Source organism: Nomascus leucogenys, chromosome 9 (assembly GCF_006542625.1).
Source record: "Nomascus leucogenys isolate Asia chromosome 9, Asia_NLE_v1, whole genome shotgun sequence".
Classification (NCBI taxonomy): Eukaryota; Metazoa; Chordata; class Mammalia; order Primates; family Hylobatidae; genus Nomascus; species Nomascus leucogenys.
Window position 1 is genome coordinate 36,313,166 of NC_044389.1, and position 19,363 is coordinate 36,332,528.

Consider the following 19,363-nt stretch of genomic DNA (forward strand, 5'->3'; position numbering starts at 1 on the left):
CTCCTTGGCCTCCCAAAGTGCTGTGGTTACAGGTGTGAGCCACCGTGCCCAGCCTAAACCTCCAAGAATTTAGGAGAATAGAATTATTTGAGAAAGATTGTAAAATACAGATGTTCAAAACTACTAAATCTCAAAAGAAGGGATTAAATATATAATATACAAATAAGACACTATTGAAAAAGACCAGGCAGATGTGATAAAGAACCAGGTACAACTTATGGAAATGAACATGAAGTCTTAAAAATTAAAATTCAGTGGATAGATTTAACAGTCAATAGATACAGCTGGAATAAACATTAGTGAATTGAAAGATAGACCTGAGGAAATTACCAAAACTATAGCACATAGAAATAAAGAAATTGATCTTTATTTGCACTTTGGAAGCCAAGGCGGGCAGAAAACCTGAGGTCAGGAGTTTCAGACCAGCCTGGCCAGCATGGCAAAACCCTGTCTCTACTAAAAATACAAAAATTAGCTGGGCGTGGTGGTGTATGCCTGTAATCCCAGCTACTAGGGAGGCTAAGGCAGGAGAATCGCTTGAACCTGGGAGGCAGAGGTTGTTTTGCAGTGAGCCCAGATCGCACCACTGCACTCCAGCCTGGGCAACAGAGTGAGACTGTGTCTCAAAAAAAAAAAAAAAAAAAACAAAAACCCAAAAAAGAAATAAGAGAAAATATTATGGACAAGTTAAAATAATTGAGAGCTTGAATTAAAAGGTCCAGTTTATGAGATTGGATTTCTAGATAGAAAGCAATAGAAAAGGGCCATATTCAAAGAAATTATGACTGAGAATTTTCTAACATTGATAAAACACAAACCAGATTCAATATGTGTTGGGTCTAGTCTTCGATTTTTTTTATTATTTGCAAACTAGCCATTACTGTTTCACAGATGCAGGAAATATGAGATTCCTGGGTCAGAGACTAAGAAGTTTATTACTCAGTGCATAATAAAAAATATGAGCATTATATTGCATTTTCTTCCTCGCCTCCTGTCCCCCAAGTCCCTCTAGTTCAAGGCAGAGGGCTCAGTGAATGCCTGCACATGTAGTAGGTTGCTTTAGAGAAGAGCACTGAGCTTGGGGAACTGGCTGTTTTAAAGCAAGCTAAGACGTCTCTTTGTCCCTGAGGAAGACCTTACCTCATCCCTCAAGTTTTTACACAGCAAATACAATTCTGAGAAATGGTCTCAAGTAAAGAGCAGTAAGGGCCTTGCATTCATGGCATACCTTGTGAGACTGTATAGACTGAGAGACCCATGGAGGAATGTCTCCCTACAGGAAGCAACCCATATTGCAAGCTAGATTTAAAAAAACTAAATCCACAGATGGACATGTTTTAGTAGCCAACTAATGTGTCTCTTAAAAATGTTGTCAAATTTTTAAGCTAAAATGAAAGTAATACTCTGGTAGCTAGGCTAATATTTGTGTGATAGTAATAGATGAAACAAATCTAATCACTTAGAGTCCATAAATACCACATAGGATATTAAGGTTTGCTTCTAATCATAAAGTGTGTGATGGTTATCAAGTTTTATGTGTGCAGGTTTTCCCCTGTATATGTTATTTTTACTTTTGTTATCTGTACTTTGTGAAGGTATTAACCTTGGAATGGAATTCCATAGGATTGTAACTTTTCAATGAGATTAGTGATATGTCTTTAGTGCAATGCAAACTGACATGCTTCTGATTATTGTATACTACAAAAATAATTATGTATTTTCTAGTTTTTAATTTGTTGTTTTCTCAACAGTGTGTAGTATTGACTGAGATGAAACTTCCATTGCAGAAGAAGATCAATGACTTTTGCCGTTCTCAGTGCCCTCCAATTAAGGTAATTGTATCATTTAGTAATGACATGTAATTAACTAAAGGAAGAACACTTTCACTACTAGAATTTTTAACTTATTGATGGGTTATCTAAGAAACTTTTTACATAATAATCACAATAATATTTGTCTCATTAATTTTGATATATTCATTTCCTGTTTTTAAAACTAGGATCTAAGTTTGGTTTATAGACAGATTGCCAAAACTAAGGAAGAATTAATGTTAGGAATGGAAAGGATGATAAACATTGAAATCATCATCTAATTTTTTTTTTTTTTTTTTTCTGAGACGGAGTCTCATTCTATCACCCAGGCTGGAGTGCAATGACACAATCTTGGCTCACCCCAACCTCCGCCTCCTGGGTTCAAGCTATTCTCCTGTCTCAGCCCTCTGAGTAGCTGGGATTACAGGTACCTGCCACCACACCCAGCTAATTTTTTGTATTTTTAGTAGAGACAGGGTTTCACCATGTTGGCCAGGCTGGTCTCGAACTCCTGACCTCAGGTGAGCCACTGCGCCCAGCCTCTAATTTTAAATGTCGTTATGATGGTGATTTTCTAGAGGTTCAGTGGTTCATTCAATGAATATTCATTGGCTATCTATGTACTGGAGACAGTTATAGCCACTAGAAATACATTAGTGAATAGAGATAAATTTTCTTACTCATGAAAATTACCTTCTGCTAGGGAAGATGTACAGTAAACAAGAAAATAAATACATCATTCATGTGTTTTTTTTTTTTTTTGAGACGGAGTCTTGCTCTGTTGCCCAGGCTGGAGTGCAGTGGCGCAATCTCGGCTGACTGCAAGCTCCGCCTCCCGGGTTCACGCCATTCTCCTGCCTCAGCCTCTCCGAGGAGCTGGGACTACAGGCGCCCGCCACCACGCCCGGCTAATTTTTTGTATTTTTAGTAGAGACGGGATTTCACCGTGGTCTCGATCTCCTGACCTCGTGATCCGCCCGCCTCGGCCTCCCAAAGTGCTGGGATTACAAGCGTGAGCCACCACGAAATAGTTTCAAGTCCTATGAAGAAAAAAAAATGTGAGTAAGGAAAAATAGAGAATGATATCTGCATGATGTAGGGAGAAGGGACAGTTCTGGTTCTCTTAGATTAGAAGGTTAGAGAAGTCTTCACTAAGGAGATGGCGTTTGAGTAGAGCCCTGAGTAATGAGAAAGAACAGGCTATATAAAGATCTGGGGGAAAGCATTCAAAGCAGGGGAATCAGCAAATGTAAACATTTGCAAGTGTAAAAATTAGGTTGGCGGTTTTGAGGAACAATAAGAGGCATGCAGGACCAAAATAGAGTGGGAAAGAGGAGAGGATAGTAGGAGTAAAATATACCAGAAGATTAGTTTGGGAGAAGTAGGTTGGGGGCCATACATTATAAGATCTTTGAAGACATTTGAGTTTTTAGGCCTGTGAGTTTTAATCCGTTTTATATTTTTAAAGGATCACTATGGCTTGCTGTATGGAGAGAAGACTATAATTGTAGTTTTCAAAGTGTGGTCCAGGGACACTAAGAATCCCTCAGACCCTTTCAGTGGTTCCGCACAGTCGAACTTTTTATTTTCATGTTACTAAGATGTTATTTGCCTTTTTCATTCTGATTATCTTAGGAGGCGGAGTGGAGTTTTCCAGAGTCTGTATGATGTGTGGTGATATCCTTGCTCTGACAATGGAATATGTATATTCTTGTGATTTAAATTTCTCTCAGTTTTAATTTCTAACACAGTAAATATTGATAGGTGTAACTTACATAAAAGCTCTTTGGGTCCTCAGTAATCTGTAAGACTGTGAAGAAGTCATGAAAGATAACCAAAAGAAATAGAATTGTTGGATTGTAAGAGTAGAGTAGAGGCAGCTAGACTAGTTAGCAGTTACTGCAGTAGTTCAGCTGAGAGATGCTGGTATCTCAGACAAAAGAGTTGGGAATAGAGATAGTCAGAAGTCATTGAATTTGAGATATCTTTTGTTTAAAAAAAAAAAAAAAGGGTGGGGTGGGGTGGGGGCCTAACAGAACTTGTAGATAGATAAATGTGGGTTGTGAAGGAAAGTGAGTGATCAAGAATTACTCATAGATTTTTAAATCTGCAGCATAATTAGGTGCACAGTGACGTTGGAAAGAGGTTTAGATGGGGGCCGGGCGCGGTGGCTCACGCTTTTAATCCCAGCACTTTGGGAGGCTGAGGTGAGCGGATCACAAGGTCAGGAGATCAAGACCACGGTGAAACCCCATCTCTACTAAAAAATACAAAAAATTAGCCGGGCGTGGTGGCGGGCGCCTGTAGTCCCAGCTACTCGGAGAGGCTGAGGCAGGAGAATGGCGTGAACCCAGGAGGCGGAGCTTGCAGTGAGCCGAGATTGCACCACTGCACTCTAGCCTGGGAGACAGAGTGAGACTCCGTCTCAAAAAAAAAAAAAAAAAAAAAAGAGGTTTAGATGGGAAAAATCAGTTTTTTTGCTCGTGATTGAATTCATTACTAACCTCATCTCCTTTGTTTTGGGGGTTGTTCCACTGGAAAAAGGAAAAAGCTACTTGTTTCTTTGAGTTAGGCACTAAGCCAAAATCATAATTTATGATGTAGGCGTGTTGAAAATTTTTGGATTGTTGTATTTACATAGCATATTTATGCTCTAGAGCATTCGTGTTGTGGTTTACAATTTGAGAATGTGATTAAGACAGAATAGCCAGTGAACTTACAATAGGGCACAGCAGTATTACAAAATAACTACACAAGGTTATAAATTAAAATCTTTTACGTAATTTATATATTCTTTAGAGTTAAACTTTAAAAAAAAGCTTCTAAGTTTCTGCCCGGTTTTATGTCTTGTAAAAAAAAAAAATGCTGTATGTACCCATTTTGATCAGTAAAGTCAATATATGATCAAGTGGGAGGTGGTCTTCTGTTATCCATATCACTACTTCATGTAATTGAGATTATAAATTATTTTAATATGTTCTTATACCGTAATATCAATATACTTAATTATGTTAGAAAAATATTATTTTATGCAAGATTGGGTGCATTACAGAATAAGGATTTCTCTTTATTAGCAGTAGCTCTAAAAATAGCTTTAAGCCCAAAAATAATTTCTTTACAAATTCTCGGAATGGAGACAATGCATGTGTTAGAAAAATTGCTTTTAATAAAACATTTATGATTTGTTTAAGAACTTAATGTTTTACCTTTCATGGCTTTGATTTGTGATGTCAGTTTTTCAGCCTTTTTTTCTGTAGACTCTGCTCTCAGCTTTTAGCTCTATTCTATTTTCCATTAACTCTGCTGCTTTTGGTAAATGAGCACTTCATTCCTCTTTCCTAAAACAACAAGTAAGAATTCACTGCTGGACTATTAAGCCAAAGTATCTATTTCTTTTATGTTGTGCTTGAATTTTGTGACAAGCACAAAATTTTAAAGTCACAGAATTTTTGTTATTTAAAAATCATGAAATTTATAAAGATGATATGCTGATATTCTAATTTTGTTATACTGGACATCAATTTACTAAAAGTACTGAAAACCCGTCTGCATCAATTTATCCTGTTTATGATTTACTTTGTATTCTATAGGTTCTATAAGGTATACTTAATTATAAATGAAATTGGTATGAAATGGCCTAAGATAGTAGAGTTTTTTTTTCTTTATATAAATAAGATTGAACTTGTTTTTGCCATTTTACAGTTTATCAGTGCAGATGTACATGGAATTTGGTCACGGTTATTTTGTGATTTCGGTGATGAATTTGAAGTTTTAGATACAACAGGAGAAGAACCAAAAGAAATTTTCATTTCAAACATAACGCAAGTATGATTATATTAATGAACTTTAAAAATAAATTCTGTTGAAGTTGATGTGAATGCTGTTTTCAAAAAGGCAGTATCAGCAAAGTATTACAGTGTGCAAAATTTGTTTTACAGTGTTTTAAGATAATGAGGGAATATGTAGCTAATTTCTTGACTGCATTATATTAAAACTGGAATATTATTGTTAAAAATATTCTGGATTTTCTCTAACAAATAATACTTGATAGGGCCAGGCATGGTGGCTCACGCCTACAATCCCAGCACTTTTGGAGGCTGACAGGGGTGGATCACTTTAGCTCAGGAGTTTGAGACCAACCTGGGCAACATGGTGAAACCCCATGTCTACCAAAAATACAAAAAATTAACCGGGCCTGGTGGTGTGTGGTCCCAGCGACTAAGGAGGCTGAGATGGGAGGATGACTTGAACCCGGGAGGTGGAAGTTGCAGTGAGCCAAGATCACACTACTGCCCTCCAGCCTGGGTGACAAAATGAGACCACATCTCAAAAATAAATAAAGAAAAATAATAATAATACTTGATAGAGCAACATTGGCTTGTCATAAATTTTAATTTTAATTTTATTCTGTTACCTCCTGTGGGTCATGAATTGTGATTCAGTGTTTACTGAATTGTTTATTGTGTTAGATAGTGGAGGCACTAAGTGTGTTGTAAGTCACCTAGCCTAATACTCCAAAAAGGGACACTTAAATCATATTAGAGAAAAGCATTTCTAATTTGTTTTATTTCTAAAGCATTATTTAGAAGGTGTAGAAAGTTTTGATTAACCTTCAAATTCAAAAGTCTGAATTTTCTAACTGCACTCTTGATCATGCATAAGCTCAATTTTTTATTCCATAAAAGAACCGGAGAAATCATTATGTTCCCCTTTTAATATTATTTTACCTAAATAATTTACTTTATTTGTACTTTTGTAATCAACTTGCATTGAAGTCCAAAAGAAGACAAAATAAGGGAATGATAATATACTTTAACATAATAGTATTTGTAATTTGTACTTCTGTCTTTACACTTCATTTTTAAACCCAGTGTAATCTCATGGTGATAGAGACCCAGTACTGTCTCTGTCATGCGTTTTAAGAAAAATTTATCGAAAAGTCAATCTGTATCTCTTTCTGCTTACAGAGTGATTATTAGTCTTCCTGAATTATTCTTTCGGGCATATTAACACTTAACCTTTTACCTTCTCTAGTAGATTTTAGTTTGTCCCTGAGAAAAACACAGAGAATAAATTCCAAAATATGGTATGGATTCTTATTGCATTGGTGTTATCTTTTATTGAATACTATAGGAAATATAGCTGATAAGCTACACAATATTTCTTTAAAGTGTTGAGCAAGCTGTAAACTACCAGATTCCCATCTTTAAAATTTCTATCCTCCTTCTTTACTATTCTTTGATCTTCAATGTTAGGCTTTTATCATTTATGCCCATGGTTTTTTCTCACATTTAAAACTATTAGATAACTGGGAATGTTTTTTACAAGTTACATGAATTTTTGAATCTATTAAATATTTGATGCTTTCTGTGGAATTTTTTAACATCTCCTACCAAACATAGAAATCATATTTTCAGCATTCATTTAAAAAATAGTAATAATTTGATTGCTATTTTGTGATAGCTTTTTAAAGGCTTGCTTTTACTAACAGAAGAATAGCTTAGAATTTCAGTTTTGAGAATTTTATGGTAACTTTGTTATTTTTGCTTAAGATTTGAATTTGTACACAAAGAATACATGAACTTCTTTTTTAATAGATTACTCCTATTTTTAGGCAAATCCTGGCATTGTTACTTGCCTTGAAAATCATCCTCACAAACTGGAGACAGGACAGTTCCTAACATTTCGAGAAATTAATGGAATGACAAGTTTAAATGGATCTATACAACAAATAACAGGTAAGTCAATGTGTTTTATTAATTCATTTATACTTATTCAGCAAATTGATAGTTCAGACACTATACTTAGTGTTGGGAACAGAACGTCAACTCAGAGAGACATGATCTAAAGCCCTTGGCCTCAAAATATTCGATCCAAGTGTAGACATTGTTAAACACTGATGATATTAAGAGAGTATACTCATTCTGGGGACACCGAACTTAGCAAGGAAACCTACCCAGTTTGGGGACAGTAGCAGTGGGACAAGGTGTCTTGATTGAAATGTGAAGGTTGCATTGGCTTAGGAAGGAATTGAAAAAAGATTATTTATGCATAGACAAACAGAAAAGGCGCAGATGCAAGACAGAACTAAAGGAACTACAAGAAATTTAATACAGCAGGGCTGGCAGGGAGAATTAAGCTCACAAATCTTAAGCTATTTAGGAGGAAACTTGATCACATACTATAGGTGTGTGAAGATTTCTACATGGTCAGTCAACATATTCACTTAAGGAATGCAAGAAAGGGAGAAGGTTTTGGAGATAAGATAAAGAGTATAGTTTAGCTTTGTAAAATGAGGTGGCAATGAAGTATTTAAAGGAAGATGTCTAGATGTTGGTTGGGATATATGTTCTTGTTCAGTGGCTTGAGTAAAAGGGATGAATGTCGTGTCTGCAGGCAAGTTTGTAGGTTTGTTCGCAAGAAGTTGAAGGAGTCTGTTTTTTTCATTGGACTAATGTGAAGTCATTGCCAAAAGGAAATGAAAGGTGCCAAAACCAGGAGGAAAGCAGACATTCTTAAAAATGGAAAGATGTCAGGCATCACATAGGGCCCATTTGAAGTTTAATATAATGAATTTATAGCAGCGTTAATCTGCATAGTTTGTATTTTTCCTTCAGCCATGTTTAAAAGAGTCAAAGACAGTACTGGACAACCCATACCTATATGGCATGCTTACACCTATTTAGGGGAAATTGATTCAGTTTTATCTTTAGGGCATTTGAAAATATAACTGTGTATTTAGTTTATAGACAGTAAATGGAATTACTTTTTTTAATGATGGCAAAATATGTCCTCAGGAGAGGGAAAAATCATTTCTTGTTACAAACTTCATAGATAACTTTGAATCTGTATTTAAGTATTTTTGGTAACAAAACTATTTGATTTTGTTTGCCAGCTACATCTAATTATTTTAAATACAAGTTCAGATCATAGATATTAAAGAATATGTATATTTTTATTAAAATTAATCATTTAGGATTATTACTTGTAATTTTAGCGTGCATGTTATATAACAAAACTGTTTGATTTTGTTTCCTGACTACATCTAATTATTTTAAATACAGGTTCAGATCATAGATATTATAAAAGAAAACTATTTTTTATTAAAATTAATCATTTAGGATTATTATTTGTAATTTTGGGGTCCATGTTGTGGTGAATTGTGGTGATGGTTCAGATTATGAGGCTGCTTGTATAAAGAGGAGCCACTGCATGTCAAGAAATGAAGAGAAAGAAAACCCACACTTTGTGCCAAAAATTCTTTGGAGGGAGAGATGAATAAGTTTAAACAGAGTGGCTGTTATGAAACTTTTTTTCCTTAACATTTATAAATTGCTACTTACTGATCTAAAGTAATATTCTGCTAGCATGAAAAAATGTTGTTTTGTTTTTTTTGTTTTTTTGTTTGTTTTTTGCCTTTTTTTTTGAGATAGCATCTTGCTCTGTTGCCCAGGCTGAAGTGCAGCAACATGATCATGGCTCACTACAGCCTCAGCCTCCTGGGCCCAAGTGATCCTCCCACCTCAGCCTCCCAAGTAGCTGGGACCACGGGTGTGTGCCACCACACCTGGCTAACTTTTTTATTTTTGTAGAGACAAGATCTCTCTATTTTGCCCAGGCTGGTCTCAAACCCCAGGGCTCAAGTGATCCTCTCACCTTGGCTGCCCAAAGTGTTGGGATTACAGGTATGAAGATAAAAAAACCTCATGACCAGCCAAAAAACATTGTTAAATAGCTAAAATAATACATACTTATTCTAGATATATATGTATGTGTATATGTTTAAATAGGGTTAAAAATGAATCCTACTTCAGACTTCCTTTCCTCTCCAGAGGTAACAGCAGCTAAGTTTGGTGTTCACTCTGCTGACCATTCTGTCTACTTTATATATTTACTATATATACACATATATAGTATATATTACATATTATATAGTATATATGCCTGTATTATATAATAAGTAAAGGGGGGGCTTACTTGGTTTTTTTAACTTAATGTTTTGAATAAGCAAATGGTTCAGAAATGAGAAACGTTTTCTTTTATAGCTACCTAATATGTCATAATATAGATGAAAATGTCACCGGACCATGTTTTTTCTTTTTAAGAAATGAGGGTCTCACTGTGTTATCCAGGCTGGAGTACAGTGGCTATTCACAGGTGCAGTTTAGCACACCACAGCCTCCTGGGTTCAAGTGATCCTGCTGCCTTGGCCTCCTGAATAGATGGGACTATAAGCACATGCCACCATGCCCAGACAGAGCATAATATTTTCCTGGTTTGCCATTTATCTTTTGATGTTGCTTATGATGGGTTTTTGTCATGAGGTTTTCTTTTTTATGTTTTTATAGTCAAATTTTAAATATTTTCTTTTATGGTTTTTATTTAGTGTTACTTAGAAAAGCCTTCCTTACTACATGATTTTAAAGGAATTTTTCTCCCATGCTTTTATCTAAGAAATTATTAGTGTCTTTTTTGAAACTTAAAACTTTTATCCATTTGCAATAGGTATTTTCCCAGATGTCTTTTCTTATAAGATTTATTGAATAATCTTATCTTTTCCTTACTGATTGAGGTGCCACCTTGATTTTGTCCTTTGTATACTTGAGACTGTTTCTGAATTCTCTAATCTTTTCCAGTTGTCTGTTTATTAACCAGTACCATATTACATTATTATGATAGGTAGTTATTATTATATTATTGAGGCTTTATGATATATTTTAATATCTAATAATGAGTAGCCCTCATTATTCTTTTTCTATAAGTTTCCTTGATTATTTTTAAGTCCTGGAGTTTCACGTTGGAAAAAATACTCTGTCTAGTTTCCCACACTCCTCCCAGCTCTTCATTAAAAAACAAACAAACAAAAAAAAAAACAAACAAAAAAACCACTATGCTGGAATTCTTTAATTTTGTAAATTAGGGATGATTAACATTTTATGACAATAAGAGTTGAAATTTAAATATCCATATCCCTGTGTAATGATTTTTAAATTTTTTTTCTTCTAGTGATATCGCCATTTTCTTTTAGTATTGGTGACACTACAGAACTGGAACCATATTTACATGGAGGCATAGCTGTCCAGGTTAAGACTCCTAAAACAGTTTTCTTTGTAAGTATTTTTTTTCTGCTTAAAAAACATTTCTTTACAGAAAAAGAAAGGCAGAAGAGACAATGAAATAACTACTCAGTTAACCAAACAGGTTAAATGTGGAACAGAATTTGTTTTTATTTTTATTTTTTCGTTTGTACCCGCTTTGAGGGAAATGGAATTAATCTAATGAAATAAATGAATAAAATGGATATTAACAAAAAACTTACACATCTTTTATAGCCAGAATACCATATACATATAGTTGAGCTAAATGGGTATACCCGAAAAGAACTATACTTTTGTGAATTATCAAAGAGTTTATCATACTTATTAAAATTTACTTTCTAAGACAAGAAATAAAACTAATGTTTTTCAAGATTTAGCAAGAGTTGTTTTGCTTTATTATTATTTAATTTTCTAAAATGAAGATATTCAAATTGTTAATCCTGGTTTTTAAAATTTAATTTAATTTTATAAATTTCAAAAAACAGTATATATGTTGGAAATGTAAAATAATTTCTAAAAATGGCTGGCATTGAAAGGAAAATGGAAATAGCTGAATATAGAAAATGTAGTGTCAGGGAACTAAGGGATCTTGTGCTACTAAAATTCTTGGGCTCCTTCTCAGGATAAGCTAGCACATCTCTGTTTTTTCTTACAAGTTCTCAAGGTTTTAACGTAATTGTCTTTTCTTTTCCAGAACTATTAACAACTCCAGTTGTTTACAAGGCTTTGTTCAACCCAAAGTTAGAATTAAAAAAAAAAATTAAAATAGTATATCTAGTCAGGTGTGCTCCTGCATATCTCTTTGTGCTTTGTCTCCAATTTTTAATTGGATATGTCTCAATTTTAGATTGGGTGGGTGTTTTGGGTTTTATTTAGGGGGAGTTTCGTTTGTTTTACATTTGTGTTCTTCACACAGAATTTAATAAGTCTTGATAACCTGGTATTATAAAAATATGGTAGCTTTTAGATTAAAATAATAAAGTTTTTAAAGTATGCAAATGTTTTTACTAATTGTTCCCAAATTTATTATGTGGAGCAGGTTGTTTTATTGCATTTAACTTTTTTTTAAAGTATGGTCATAAGAGTGGTAGCTAGTTTATATTTCAGTTAAAACATATCAGCCCAACCCTACTTATTTCAGACCCTTGGGAGAGTTCCCTAGTTTTTAGCTCACTGACATATAACAGTATATTTTGTCAAATAATCACTCACTTACTCTGAAGTAATGATTTTTTCTTTCCTATCAGGAATCACTGGAGAGGCAGATAAAACATCCAAAGTGCCTTATTGTGGATTTTAGCAAACCTGAGGTAAATAAACACTTCGCAGGTTTGAGAGAGGCAGCAGAATCAGAGATGAGAATTAGCGAGTGATTATAATGTTAAAATGGAATAACCATGTAGGTATCTTGCTGTCAGGCCTTATAATGTGAGTATAATAAAGGTTATACTCACATGTCTAAAGTTGACTTCCAAGGATTAAAAATGTGAATTTGTATCATAGAAAAAAATGTTAAAGTAATAAGAAAAAGTTTCACTTTTATAATGATTTGCCAACTTTGATAATTAAAAGACGATTTCAATAACTTGTACAAAGATGATCTTATTAAAAGATTTTCTGAATCATACCATTTTATATAATACATATTTCTTAGCAAAAAAGCCTTGAGTATGTATTCTATTTTTTTTTTAATGGATGTAATTTTGTAGCAGGAAATGTGATAAGGAAGGAACTAACAGTTTCCAAATTTGTAAATTTTAATAAGGAAAGGGGATTAAATCATTTACCTTCATGGCCTTCAGGTTAGGTCATTTAACTTCTAACCTTCAGGTTTCTTATTTGTTAAATAGAGTTAATAATAGTATTAAGCTAATGTGTTTATTATGATGGTTACATAATGTTTTAAAAGTATTTAGCCCAGTGCCTGGGACACACAAGCACTCAGTAAATGTTGGCCAATTTTTAATGTTCTCAATAGGCACCTTTAGAGATTCACACGGCTATGCTTGCTTTGGACCAGTTTCAGGAGAAATACAGTCGCAAGCCAAATGTTGGGTAATGTTTTAAGTTTAAAAATAAGTATTTTCCTTTTTATAAAAGTAGGAGTTCAGAAATTGTAATTTAAAAAGTAACTATGCCCTTTGTAATTACAATACCAATAGATACACCAAGCTGTGCAAACATTTATTATGACTTTCTGGTCCTTTTCCTGGTGGGAGTGGAGAAACTGGTTTATAAAGTGGAATCATACTAAATGTGAATTTTTCCACTGTGAAGCCTTTAAAAATTAAAGCTTCTTAAAACAACAACAAAAAATTCTGAGAATTACTGAATTATTAACCCATAGTAATTTTTTTTTTTTAACTTTATACCCTGTTAAGTCAGAGTACTATTGCAGAAGGTTTTTGCATTTTATATTTGGGATTAAATCTTGGGGTTGGGTGTTGTGGCTCATGCCTATGATCCCAGGACTTTGGGAGGCTGAAGCGGGTGGATCACTTGAGGCCAGGAGTTCCAGACCAGCCTGGCCAACATGGCGAAACCCTGTCTCTGCTAAAAATACAGAAATTACCAGGTGTGGTGGCGCATGCTGGTAATCCCAGCTCCTTGGGAGGCTGAGGCATGAGAATCGCTTGAACCAGGAGGCAGACAGTGCAGTGAGCCAAGATTGCACCACTGCTCTCCAGCCTGGGTGACAGAGTGAGACTCTGTCTCAAAAAAAAAAAAAAAAAAAAAAAAAGACTAAGCTTATTTATATACTGATATAAGTGTGATTTTGAAGTAATGTATTTATAAGCCAATCATCTTTTAATCAGTAAAACATTTTGTGCTACCTGTTGGCAAAAATCCCACATTCTTTTATATATTTCCTAAATTTTAATTTTGAGTATGTCCTACTGTTTATGGCCATTGAGAAAATTAAAGTTAGGGTGTTCTGTTTTGAGTTGTAGATGCCAACAAGATTCAGAAGAACTGTTGAAACTAGCAACATCTATAAGTGAAACCTTGGAAGAGAAGGTGACTATTGAAATTTATGGCTGTCCGAATATTTGTTTGTTAATACATAAGTGTTCTATATATTAGTATTCTCTTATCCTTCACATCCAGCTTTGCTACTCTGTGGCAGTAGACAACTTTTTTCAGTTTGTTCTGTTTTAATTTATAAATCTCTAAAATAGAGTTAACCTATCTTCATAGGGTTATTGTGAACATTAAATTATTTAATTTTCTAAAGTACTTAGAAATGCCATGTGACGTATAGTAATTAATATTTGCTGCTGCTATTTTTTTAACTGTTACTATTATTCTTTATTATTCTGTTATGATTTACTTGATTTGTTAACCCACTTAAACTTATATATGTTAGCTTTCTTATCTAAGTCCCCTGTTTTATGTATTATACATTCATATCTCTTTATCACATTTCACACATCAGATTTAGATTTAAAGGTGTCACCTAGAAAATGGTTTTTTTGTGTGTGTTATGATGCCAGTGCCTGCTCGTCAACAGTTTTATTTAAGCAGCTATAAACATGGTGATGTTTGTGCAATTATTTGAAGATTCTATTATTTTTGTTCTTATTTTATAAAAATGAGAGGGAAGTGTATTAGTCCATTCTCACACTGCTATGAAGAAATCCTGAGACAGGTTATTTATAAAGGAAAGAGGTTTAATTGACTCACAGTTCCTCATGGTTGGGGAGGCCTCAGGAAACTTACAATCATGGCAGGAGACAAAGGAGAAGCAGGCACCTCTTCACAGGGTGGCAGGACAGAGTGAGTACAAGCAGGGGAACTGCCAGGTTCTTATAAAACCATCAGATCTCATGAGACTCACTCACTATCACTTGCTGATTACCTCCACGTGGTCCTGCCCCTGACGTGGGGATTATGGGGATAACAAATCAAGATGAGATTTTGGGTGGGGACACAGCCAAAATGTATCATTTCATCCCTAGTCCCCCCTGAATCTCATGTGCTCACATTTCAAAACACAATCACACCTTTCCAACAGTCCCCCAGAGTCTTAGCTCATTCCAGGATTAATCCAAAAGTCCAAGTCCAAAGTCTTATCTGAGCAAGGCAAGTCCCTTCTACCTATGAGCCTGTAAAATCAGAAGCAAGTTAGTTACTTCCTCGATACAGTGAGGGTACAGACATTAGATAAATGCTCCCATTCCAAATGGGAGAAATTGGACAAAACAAAGGGACTTCAGGCCCCATGCACCGTAAAATCCCATAGGGCAATCATTAAACCTTAAGGTTCCAAAATGATCTTCTTTGACTCCATGTCTCACATCTAGGTCATGCTGATGCAAGAGGTGGGTTCCCATGGTCTTGGGCAGCTTCACTCTGTGGCTATGCAAGGTACAGCCCCCCCTTCCGGCTGCTTTCATGAATTGGCATTGAGTGTTGCAGTTTTTCCAGATTCATGGTCCAAGCTTTCGTTGGATCTACATTCCGGGATCTGGAGGACTGTGGCACTCTTCTCACAACTCTACTAGGCAGTGTCAATGGGGACTCTCTGTGGGGGCTCCAACCCCATATTTTCCTTCTGCACTGCCTTAGCAAGAGGCTGTCCATGAGGGCTCCACCCCTGCAATAAACTTCTACCTGGACATCCAGATGTTTTCATACATCGTCTGAAATCTAGGCAGAGGTTCCCAAACCTCGCTTGACTTCTGTGCACCCGCAGCCCAACACCATGTGTAAGCCACCAAGGCTTAGGGCTTGCACCCTCTGAAGCAACAGCCTGAGCTGTACATTGGTCCCTTTTAGCCACAGCTGGGACACAGGGCACCATGTCCTGAGACTGCACAAAGCAGCAAGGCCCTGGGCCCACCCCACAAAACCATTTTTTCCTATTAGGCCTCCAGGTCTGTGATGGGAGCAGCTGCCTTGAAGACCTGACATTCCCTGGAGACATTTTCCTGTTGTCTTGGCAATTAACATTTGGCTGCTTGTTATTTATGGGAATTTCTGCAGCTGACTTGAATTTCTCCTCAGAAAATGGATTTTTCTTTTCTATTGTATCATCAGGCTGCAAATTTTCCAAACTTTTATGCTCTGCCTCTCTTTTAAACATAAGTTCCAATTCCAAACCATCTTTTTGTGAATGCATAAAACTTAATGCTTTTAAGAGCACCCAGGTCACCCCTTGAACACTTTGCTGCTTAGACATTTCTCTGCCAGATACCCTAAATCATCTCTCTCAAGTTCAACTTTCCACAGATCTCTAGGGCAGGGACAAAAATGCCACCAGTCTCTTTACTAAGGCATAATAAGAGTCACCTTTATTCTAGTCTCAACAGGTTCCTCGTCTCCATCTGAGACCACCTCAGCCTGGACTTCATTGTCCGTGTCACTATCAGCATTTTGGTCAAAACTAATAAGTTCCAAACTTTCCCACATCTTCCTTTCTTACGAGCCCTCCAAACTATGCCAACCTCTGTGTTTTCCAGTTCCAAAGTCACTTCCACACTTTCGGGTATCTTTATCGCAGCACCCCACTCTTTGCAGTACCAATTTACTGTATTAGTCTGTTCTCACACTGCATATGCTATATAAAATATATATATTTATATATTTATATGTATATTTATTATATATAAATATATATAATATTTATATATTTATATATATATTTTATATATTCCTATATAAATTACCCAGTTTTGGGTAATTTATATAGGAAAGAGGTAATTGACTCACAGTTTCACATGACTGGGGAGGCCTCAGGAAACTTTACCATCATGGCGGAAGGCACAGGAGAAGCAGGCAGCTTCTTCACAGGGTGGCAGGACAGAGTGAGTGCAAACAGGGGATCTACCAGACGCTTATAAAACTGTCAGATCTCGTGAAACTCACTAGCATCAGAACCGCATGGGAGAACTACCCCCACCATCCAGTTACCTCCACCTGCTCCCACCTTGACATGTGGTGATTATGGGGATTACAATTCAAGATGAGATTTTGGGTGGGGATACAGTCAAACCATCTCAGGAAGTGAGAGTCTTAACATCAGTGGTAAAAGCTTTAATATCATATGTTCTATAATTACACAAAGAAAGAAATAATAAATGTACTGAAAACAGTGACTCACTAGCCATAATGAAAGGCCTTTTATTGCATATATAGTGCTTTGAGAAAATAAAATGTATGAAAAGCTAGAAATAGATTGTAGAAGTCTGTGATTAAACAGAAGAATGTGATTAGGGATTTATCAAGTTTATTGATGGGAAATTTACATAAAGTAAATTTTTCACTCTTTTTGGCTGTGTAGTTATAAAAAATTTTGTACACAATTCAGATGTATGCAATTAATTCAAAGTGTACAGTAATGGATCCACCACCACAATCAAAATATAAACCATTCCATAATGCAAAAAAGCTCCCTCATGCCTCTTTGTAATTACCTTCCCAGCCCATAACCAAACCTTAGCATCCACTATAGATTTTTTTCTTTTCCAGAATGCCATATAAATGGAATCATATAGTATGTGTAGCCTTTTGAGTCTGGTTTTTATCACTAAATATAATTAACTTGAGTTTTATCCATTTTGTTACATGTTCATTTCATTTTTTTTAACGTTTAAGTTTAGGGGTACATGTACAAGTTCGTTATATAGGTAAATTTGCATCTTGGGGGTTTGTCATACATATTATTTCATCACCCAGGTATTAAGCCTAGTACATGTTAGTCATTTCCCCGCCTCTTCCCACCCTCCAGTAGGCCCCAGTGCATGTTGTTCCCCTCAGTGTATCCATGTGTTCTCATCATTTAGCTTCCACTTCTAAGTGAGAACACGTGGTATTTGGTTTTCTGTTTCATTATGTAGATGTACTACAGTTTGTTTTTACATCACTTGATGGAAAATGTGGGCTGTTTCCAGTCTGAACAATTATGAATACAGTTATTACAAATACTTGCATATAGATTTTGATGTGGGCATATATCTTTGTTTCTCTTATATACCTACCCTACCTACTTGGTTCCAAGTTTGCTATTGTGAATAGTGCCGCAATAAACATACGTGTGCATTTGTCTTTATAGTAGCATGATTTATAATCCTTTGGATATATACCCAGTAATGGCATTCCTGGGTCAAATGGTATTTCTAGTTCTAGATCCTTGAGGAATTGCCACACTATCTTCCACAATGGTTTAACTGATTTACACTCCCACCAACAGTGTAAAAGCGTTCCTGTTTCTCCACATCCTCTCCAGCATCTGTAGTTTCCTTTTTAATGATCGCCATTCTAACTGGCATGAGATGGTATATCATTGTGGTTTTGATTTGCATTTCTCTGATGATCAGTGATGATGAGCGTTTTTGCATGTGTCTGGTGGCTGAATAAATGTCTTCTTTTGAGAAGTGTCTATTCATATCCTTTGCCCACTTTTTGATGGGGTTGTTTATTTTTTGTTTTCTTTTTTTTTTTGTAAATTTGTTTAAGTTCGTTGTAGATTCTGGATATTAGCCCTTTATCAGATGTGTAGATTGCAAAAATTTTCTCCCATTCTGTAGGTTGCTGTTCACTCTGATGATAGTTTCTTTTGCTGTGCAGAAGCTCTTTAGTTTAATTAGATCCCATTTGTCTATTTTGGCTTTTGTTGCCATTGCTTTCTGTGTTTTAGTCATGAAGTCTTTGTCCATGCCTGTGTTCTGAATGGTATTGCCTAGGTTTTCTTCTAGGGTTTTTATGGTTTTACATCTTACATTTAATTCTTTAATCCATCTTGAGTTCATTTTTCTATAAGGTGTAAGGAAGGGATCCAGTTTCAGCTTTCTACATATGGCTAATCGCAGCACCATTTATTAAATAGTGAATCCTTTCCCCATGTCTTATTTTTGTCGGGTGTGTCAAAGATCAGGTGGTTGTAGATGTGTGGTGTTATTTCTGAGGCCTGTGTTCTGTTCCATTGGTCTATATGTCTGTTTTGGTACCAGTACCATGCTGTTTTGGTTACTGTAGCCTTGAAGTATAATTTGAAGTAAGATAGCATGATGCGTCCAGCTTTTTCCTTTTTGTTTAGGATTGTCTTGGCTATGCAGGCTCCTTTTGTGGTTCCATATGAACTTTAAAGTAGTTTTTTTCCAATTCTGTGAAGAAAGTCATTGGTAGCTTGATGGGGATGGTATTGAATCTATAAATTACCTTGGGCAGTATGGGCGTTTTAACGATATTGATTCTTCCTATCCATGAGCATGGAATGTTCTTCCATTTGTTTGTGTCCTCTTTTATTTTGTTGATTTGGGGTGGAGAGTTCTGTAGATGTCTGTTGGTTTGTAGTTCTCCTTGAAGAGGTCCTTCACATTCCTCGTAAGTTGGATTCCTAGGTATTTTACTCTCTTTGTAGCAATTGTGAATGAAAGTTCACTCACGATTTGGCTATCTCTTTGTCTATAATTGGTGTATAGGAATGCTTGTGATTTTTGCACATTGATTTTG

The 19,363-nt window shown here is 35.6% G+C and overlaps 1 protein-coding gene across 1 annotated transcript in view; it reads left to right on the top strand.

Annotated features, from left to right (window-relative positions):
* Positions 1-19,363, top strand: part of UBA6 (ubiquitin like modifier activating enzyme 6) — an 86,239-nt gene that overhangs the window by 25,450 nt on the left and 41,426 nt on the right. The window contains exons 7-13 of the mRNA XM_003268424.4: positions 1,752-1,832; positions 5,514-5,636; positions 7,426-7,549; positions 10,818-10,921; positions 12,157-12,219; positions 12,888-12,964; positions 13,861-13,927. Of these exons, the coding sequence (XP_003268472.1) occupies positions 1,752-1,832; positions 5,514-5,636; positions 7,426-7,549; positions 10,818-10,921; positions 12,157-12,219; positions 12,888-12,964; positions 13,861-13,927 (639 nt within the window). The remainder of the gene's footprint in view (positions 1-1,751; positions 1,833-5,513; positions 5,637-7,425; positions 7,550-10,817; positions 10,922-12,156; positions 12,220-12,887; positions 12,965-13,860; positions 13,928-19,363) is intronic.